General features: G+C 34.2%; 1 protein-coding gene across 1 annotated transcript in view; it reads right to left on the bottom strand.

Moving 5' to 3' along the window:
- Window positions 1-263: 263 nt before the first annotated feature.
- The window catches only part of LOC107680813 (single-minded homolog 1-like), a 22733-nt gene continuing 14284 nt past the window's right edge, over window positions 264-8712 (bottom strand). The window contains exons 4-8 of the mRNA XM_016476861.1: window positions 7837-7943; window positions 6690-6762; window positions 3545-3668; window positions 2400-2502; window positions 264-604 (exon numbers count right to left, since the gene is read on the bottom strand). Coding sequence (XP_016332347.1) covers window positions 264-604; window positions 2400-2502; window positions 3545-3668; window positions 6690-6762; window positions 7837-7943 — 748 coding nt within the window. The remainder of the gene's footprint in view (window positions 605-2399; window positions 2503-3544; window positions 3669-6689; window positions 6763-7836; window positions 7944-8712) is intronic.

Raw genomic sequence — 8712 nt, 5'->3', positions numbered from 1 at the left:
TTATTCATATGGAATAACCGTTTTATAAAAGCAATAAGCCCCGTGAAGCCGTGGTTTACAGTGAATTTATAACAGCTTTGCGTCGTACCTAACGACGCCCCTTAGCTGTTATAAACCACGGCTTCTTGGGGCTTATTGCTTTAATTTCAGATGATGCATAAATCTCAATTTTAAAAAAATGACCCGTATGACTGGTTTTGTGCTGCAGGGTCACAACACAGGGATGTTTCCAGGCTGGTAAAGCAGCAGCGGGTGTTTTGCGGTCAGCTGCTGTTGGTGATGATGACCGATGTGGCGTTGTGCGCGGCGCTGGTCTGAAAGTGCATGTGTGCGTTCACATAATAACGGGACAATCTGTCCGAGCCGGGACTGCTCAGACCGGACAGCGAGGCTGGACTCTCGTCTCTGTCGTCTCGGTGCAGGACGAGACGGGGCGGTCCTCGGCAAACAGAGGAGAAGACATCGCTCATGCAGCCGTCCTCCACCTTAATCTGCTCCTGTCTGGCACCCATCTGGTTCTGGGATGCCCGGATTTCATAGCAGTTGTCTCCCGAATCGCCCGAGGAGCCTGGAGATCCGTCTGCACGCACCTCGTCCCAATGAGCTGCCGAAGAGATTTCATGAAACCGTGACATTTTTTGTGAGCTGAAGCTCCCTGAGGACCGATTATGAACTTCTGTGTTTGTGTGTGTATATAAAGATGTTCAGTTGTAGATATTTTTATTATAAAACAGATAGTTCCGGTGCTTGATTCTGATTGGCTGAGCCGCGTTCAAAGCTGTTGTAAATGACTCTACAAAGTAACATACACCTTTGTTTACGTTTGTGTGTTGCTCAGCAACCACTTTGTAGCAACCACAACTGTTTCTGAGGAGCTACATTGTTTGGTGGAAGAATACTGTTTTTATTAATATCATTACACTTTATTTGCTCTGTTTTATTTTGTGAAATCTAACTACGTATATGGAATAACATAACAACGCCCCTTAGCTGTTATAAATTCACTATAAACCACGGCTTCACGGGGCTTATTGCTTTATTGCTTATCAAGTCAGATTTTAAAGGTGCATTACAATTTAAAGTCGTGAATAAAAGAATGGTACGTTTGAAAAACATAAATATGAACACTTATGTACTTTATCTAGTATCTAGTAGCCTAAAGACATCAGCCACAAAACTATTTAAACACTTTCATTTTTAAAAACAAAGTATAGCTGTTTTGGTAAACGAGAAGAATGAGAATGTATTGAAGAACGCACCAGTTAGAAATTTAGTTGTTGTGGTTTGTTTAAAAAAAAAAGAAAAAAAAAAGAATACTTTTATTCATCAGGGACGCATTAAAATGATCAAAAGTGACAGTGAAGACATGTATAATGTTACAAAAGATTTCTATTTCAAATAAATGCTGTTCTTTTGAACTTTCTATTCATCTGTGAATCCTGAAAAATAAATTGATTATATTATTATAGCTCACAAAAAAAAAAAAAGGTAATTACTTGAAATAAAATAAACATTATATACATATGCTGTATATAAACTCATAAATTAATGAATAAATTATTTAATATTATTTTGGAAATTATTTAAATTAGTATTTAAATTAATTTATTACACTTAAATAATTACGGAAAATATAAAAATAAAAACTGGTTCAAAATAGTAATAAAAGCAAACAAAAATCAGCATATTATACTCTGTGAATCCTGAAAAATAAATTGATTATATTATTAAAGCTCACAAAAAAAAAAAAAAGGTAATTACTTGAAATAAAATAAACATTATATACATATGCTGTATATAAACTCATAAATTAATGAATAAATTATTTAATATTATTTTGGAAATTATTTAAATTAGTATTTAAATTAATTTATTACACTTAAATAATTACGGAAAATATAAAAATAAAAACTGGTTAAAAATAGTAATAAAAGCAAACAAAAAGCAGCATATTATACTGATTTCTGAAGATCATGTGACACTGAAGACTGGAGTAATGATGCTGAAAATACAGCTGCGCATCACAGAAATACATTACAGTTTAACAGATATTCACATAGAGAGCAGCTGTTTTACATTATAATAATATTTCACATTTTTTACTTTTTTTTCACAGCCTTGGTGAGCAAAAGAGACTTATTTTAGAAACATTACCAAATCTAAATTATTCCAAGTTTCCAATCCTCAGTTTCCACAGAAATACACACTGTTTTCAGCGTTGATGATGATCAGAAATGTTTCTTGAGCAGCAATGATTTCTGAAGGATCATGTGACTCACCGTGAGTTTGATGGTTGTGTTGAGTTGCTTTAGTGGCATCCCACCATCCCTCTCTGCCGCTGACGCTCTGATCACACAGCTGTGTGTGTGAAGCGTGTGTGTGTGTGTGTGTCTGAGCACACGTGTCCAGTCGCTGCGGGGAGGCGGAGTCTGTCACAGGGCTGCCGTCCCATTGGCTGTCGCGGTCGGAATCTGAGCGCTCGTTCTGGAAGAACGAAAACTGCTGAAAAAAACAGAACAGGAAGTGAGGAGAGAACCCTTGAAAACACACTCAGGAAAAATATTCAAAATATGTATTCATTCTTTTTTTTTTTCTTAAGATCTCAAAAGTTAAAGGTGAAAACGTTCATTGAAAGTGGACAGTTGACATCATGTGTAATTTCTCATTATTTTTTTTCTGTAATATTTATTTATAGTATCTCTTAGAATTATTTATTTTCATTATTTGGCTGGACTCCAAAATCACACATTTTGTCTTTTAAAAAAATAAAGCAACTTATTGAAGTTGTCGTAGCTTTTTAGGAATTTCAATTAAACATTAAAAGTGTCATAAAATGTGAAATACTGTAAATGTGCATAAAAAAAAATAAGATTTTTTTTTCTCATTTTCATTTAGTTTAACTTAATGTAACTTAAAATAATAATAATAACATAAAAACAAACTTATTTTATTTCAGTTCGTTTCCAAGGCAACAATTCTCATTTTCATTCAGCTGAACTTAAAAAATGAAAAAAAAAAAAAAAACTGAAATAAAAACTAATAAATATTTAGACTTATTTAAAAACAACAAAAACTAAAAAAAAAAGACAAAAACACACAACAAAATTACTGAAACACTAACAAAAATTAACATGAACGCAGAAAATATAAAATTAATATCTAATTTAAAATTTTAACAAAAACAAGGACACATTTGGTCAAAAGTAACAATAAAGACATTAAGTACATTAGTTAATATGAACTTAAATAGAACAGTTATTTTGAACTGTAATAATAATGTTTCATAATATTGATGTTTTACTGTATTTTTAAGCAAATAAATGCAGTCTTGGTGAGCAAAATTTGAACAATAGTGTGCATAAATAAATAAACAAACACATACAAATGAACCAGCGATGATAATATAGTGAGTGAAAATTGTGACTAAAAATGAATATATTTAACATCCAAAATATGCATTTTATACATTATGCATTTTTAAGTTTGAGAGCGTCTGTGACCGAGCGTGAAGATAATAATTGTATTGATTTATTTTGATTGACACCTGAGAGAATGGAGAAGCCAGGATCTTCGCTGGGGGTTTGTCCTGACGGTTTGCGTAAGGGAACGCAGGTTTGCTGGGCTTCAGCTGCTCCAGAGACAGCGCCAGGCCTTTATACTCCGTGTCCCTAAACACACACATTATTACAGTCCATATGCTGCATGAGCATGACATTCACTGCTGGAGCGCACCTAAAAATGAGTCAAAAATCCATAGTTTTTAGTACGGGGGAAAAAAAACTTTTGCATATCATATTAATTAAAAAATGAATTGTAACACTTTTAACACCTTTCCTTTCGCATCTGTTTAAAAATTCAAAAAAATTTATAATTTTTAGTGCAGGAAAAAAACTCAGCATATGGATTAGGATTATCAAAATACACTGCCGTTCAAAGGTTTGGGATCAGTAAGACTTGTAACGTTTTATAAAGCTCAGCAAGGCTGCATTTATTTGATCAAAAATACAGAAAAAACAGTAATGTTATTACAATATAAAATAATGGTTTCTATTTTAATATCCTTTAAAATATAATTTATTTCTGTGATGCAGCGCTGAATTTCCATCATCATTACTCCAGTATAAAGTGTCACGTGATCTTCAGAAATCATTCTAATATGCTGATTTATTATTAGAATTATTAATGTTGTCCTGCCAAATATTTCTTTTGGAAACTGCGATACTTTTTTCAGGATTCTTTGATGAATAAAAAGTTAAAAATAACAGCATTTATTCAAAATATGAATATTTTCTAACAATATAAATCTTTGCTATCACTTCTTATCAATTTAACACATCCTTGCTGAATAAGTTTTAATTTCTTTCTTTCTTTCTTTCAAAAAAAAAAGAAAGAATAGAAATGTACCGACCACAAACTTTTGAACTGTAGTGTATATTGTTAGAAAAGATTTCTATTTTAAATAAATGCTGTTCTTTTTAACTTTTTATTCATCAAAGAATCCTGAAAAAAAGTATCACAGGTTCCAAAAAAATATGAAGCAGCACAACTGATAATAAATCAGCATATTAGAATGATTTCTGAAGATCATGTGACACTGAAGACTGGAGTAATGATGCTGAAAATACAGCTGCGCATCACAGACATACATTACAGTTTAATGTATATTAAAATAGAAAAACGTTATTTTACATCATAATAATATTTCACAATGTTACATTTTTTCCTGTATTTTTGATCAAATAAATGCAGCCTTGATGAGCAGAAGAGACTCCTGTAAAAACACATTAAAAATCGTTCTGATCCCAAACTTTTGACCGGTAGTGTATATATATATATATATATGTATGTATATATTGTTTATTGTCCTGAAAAGCACGAGTGCAGATGTGATTTTATACAGCGGTTCAGTAAATAAGAAGTTAATATTGTGTTATATTTTATTTGATTTTTTCTCAGTTTTGCTAACGCAGATATTACCTGTGAACTGTGTTTAGTTTCTGAATGAATCTGCGTTTTGAACGAACCTTTCGTGTTCAGGTCACTTTTGACCTGGAAGTGAATGGCGGCTTTACACATGATTTTTTTTAAATTGTATTTATTCATTCATTTATTTTATTTTTTTTACATGCATTAGTTAGATTTGTCTCAAATTACTTCTGTAAAATACATTCAGCCTCGTATCTCACACACACTTTTAGGACTGAATTTTGTGGGTAAATTTGCACACTCATCAGATACAGTATGGTTTCAGTTGACAAATATGAAGTTATGACTGTTTCAGCTGAGTGTGTAAGGTGTTTTCTTAAAGCGACAGGAGGGTTAATCAGTTAAACTGAGTCCTGTGACACAAAGCAGAGCTTGTGAAATGTGTCTGATTTCTGATTTCACAGCTGTGTGTCTGAACTGAACTCACGAGACACACAGCAAACAGCCTTCATTCTGCTCTTATCATTACGAGACGCAGGCTTTTCATTGCTCCTGACAGCGGTGAGATTGTGCAGTGAGCATTTACTGTGTTTCAGACCACCTCGGTTTGACACAGCACTGTAAACCGAAAACTTCAAGGAAATTTAAAAAACATAACAGTGTTTGATCCGCATATATATATATATATATATATGTACATGGGTCAAAGACGTTAAGATGTCCGCATCAAAGGAAATGTACAAAAGTAAAAGATTTTGCGCAGAAGTGTGGCCATGTGGGAATAGACAGCAGACAAATTCTGAAGGGAAAAAAAAAGCAAGCACATGTATCCTCATTTAGAACAGTGTGGTCTGAAATCATCTCTGCAAGGCAGTCTACAAGTCAGAGGGAGCTGAGCGTTCCTGCCAAGCACAGGATGTGAGCTCTGCCCAAGGAAACAGCAACACTTCCTGTTTTTGCCATATGCATAGCTAGGAGCACAGACCTATGCTGTGACTGAGAACTAGTATAACAGTACACGGGTCAAAGACGTTAAGGTGTCCGCATCAAAAGAAATGTACAAAAGTGATTTTATGTCCATAGAAAGCACATTAAATGTAAGTAAAGTGTCGACTTTGAAGGTTCCAAATAAGTTTTTGTAGAATAAAATGTCAAGATTTGGTTGAAATAATGTTACATTGTCATTCAGTGTAACACAATATTTATGTAAAAATTCAAACATGCTTATTCTGACGTGTACATGTTAAAATATATAAAAGAATAAGGGAGCGTATTAAATTTGATTGTGTTTTAAATTCTTACTGACAAATGAGCAAAACCTAGGAGAGTGGCAAATTTTAGAAATGTAAAATTACAGCTAATCAGTATTTTGGGTGAAAGTAATTACTCTTTTAATTTGTCATAAATAGATTTTTGTTGTAAATATGCCTGACAAGACTGTTACACTGAATGACATTTTAGTGGGTCATAAATTGATTTTTGTTGTAAATATGCCTGACAAGATTGTTACACTGAATGACATTTTAGTGGGTCTCTTCTGTAAATCAGGGAAAAATGTATGATGTTTATTTTTTGCTCAGAAAAACAAAAACAAAATTGCAATTAAATTAAACAGAAATTTTTAACATTTTTTGAGGGAAAAACAACAACAATTTAGAGTAGTATTATACTTATTGTCTTTGACCCATGTATGTATGTATAAATATATCTGATCGTTGTTGGATCGTGTGGCGTGTTGGAGAGGGAGATGTTGCTGGACTCACGTGAGGACGTAGTTGACGCTGACGATGCAGTAATGCACAATGAAAACAATCTGTACAATCCGTGTCGTTCTGCCTGAGCTCGGGCCAAGCACATATTTGTTCATGTGAAGAGTGTGATTTTTTTTTTTTTTTGCGGAAAGCGCGTTAAGTATAAAAGCATGGTTTACATACTAAATAATAGTTTAGCATTCAAATAAATCGTGAATATAGAAACATTTGGATTCGTGCCAAATGATAGAGGAAGGCTGCGTGAGAACAAAGGCGTTTGCTTTCTTTAATTCGTTTTGGCTTGTTTAGCAACTTATATTTTGTATTCTTGTTTTGTTCTGAATACAGTTAAATGTAAAGGATTTGTTGTGGAGTGAGGGGAACTAAATAGGCTATATAGCGTTTATAATGTTTGCAAATGTTTCGTTAAATTTACCATTATTTAATATACATTTACATTACATTATTTAATAATACATTATTATTGTTTTCAGCCGCCACATTTACCAATTTCAAGATTGGCAGCATATGACTGTTTCATGAACCACACATGAACCCTGTCATAAGTTGATTTGTGCACTCAGTTGTTTCTACGATAGATAGATTAATGAGGCCCGGTGTGTTTGTAGCAAATGTCAAAACATTTAACCTATTAAGACACCAAGTGTATCGTCATGGTGCATGGCACGGCTGTGAACTGTGTCCAGGTGGTCCTTCTCATTTTGTTATGCCGTGGGATGCAAGAAATTTTTTTGGATGAAATTCCAACAATAAAATTGAAACAGAATTGTTTGAGTGTTGCTAATAAAATCAGTACATGAATAATTTATTTATTTTTTATTTTTTTAAGAAAGAAATGCTTTAGTTAGAATATTTTTATTACGTGAGTTGTATATATTTTATTATAGTTTATGTTACTGTTGCTATTATCAACCATTCACAACAATTCCACAACATTCTAATTTATTGAGATGCACCTGTATATATATATATATATATATATATATATATATAATATTTTAGTTTTTTTCTTTACATGACAAATAAATAACAGCACAAACACTTTACATTACTTTTACACATTTTCAGTATAAAGCTACAAGATTCAGGACTTTGGATTCCTCTCTTTAGGACGAATACTGATATGATCTGGACTCACGGAGGTGATGAGCACAGCGCAGGTGAAAGCTGTCACAGCTGTGCACGTGATGATACAGGGTCTTCTCAATCAGGTCCTGTGGCTCATATCCTGTCAGCTCTGAAACCCTTAGAGCACAGAACAGCCCTGAATCAGTGTAACGTACAAGATGAAAGACATTTAACCACCACGCACCTGACACTCACCGGGAGTCGAGGAAGATGAGCTTCATGTCTAGACTGGCTCTGAACATGAACATGTTGCTGTGAAGTCTTCTCAATCAGGTCCTGCGGCTCATATCCTGTCAGCTCTGAAACCCTTAGAGCACAGAACAGCCCTGAATCAGTGGAGCATCTATAATAACAGTCATGCTTTATTTGTTTATTTAATGTTTTATTTGTTAGGGACAGATACAATAAACCTAGATGAAACTGAAATAACAGTCATCCTATGCATGTATCATAGTGCTTGTTGCTAAAGACACACTATTACTTATTAACTAGTTACTCCCCAACACTGGTGATAATATCATCGAAGTTAAAAGCAGGTCATATCTCACCTGGAGTCGAGGAAGATGAGCTTCATGTCTAGACTGGCTCTGAACATGAACATGTTGCTGTGAAGCTTGATGTCGGTGACGGCGCTGGGAGGTAAAGTGTGTCCCACCGCCACCAGACCCACGTTCTGATAGCAGTCCAGCGCAGACGTCTTCAGATAGCCGCTGCAGTGGATGACCTGCGGGGTCAAAGGTCACGCTCCGTCAGTGTCTGTCAGCTGACGCGGTGTGTGTGTGTGTGTGAGTGAGTGTGTGTGTGTGTGTGTGAGAGAGTGTGTGTGTGTGAGCGTGTGTGAGTGTGTGTGTGTGTGAGAGTGTGTGTGTGTGTGAGAGTGTGTGAG

The sequence above is a fragment of the Sinocyclocheilus anshuiensis genome, unplaced genomic scaffold, assembly GCF_001515605.1.
Source record: "Sinocyclocheilus anshuiensis isolate Anshui unplaced genomic scaffold, SAMN03320099.WGS_v1.1 scaffold1422, whole genome shotgun sequence".
Classification (NCBI taxonomy): Eukaryota; Metazoa; Chordata; class Actinopteri; order Cypriniformes; family Cyprinidae; genus Sinocyclocheilus; species Sinocyclocheilus anshuiensis.
The sequence above is the reverse complement of the archived record's forward strand: the minus strand, read 5'-3'. Positions and strand labels throughout refer to the sequence as shown.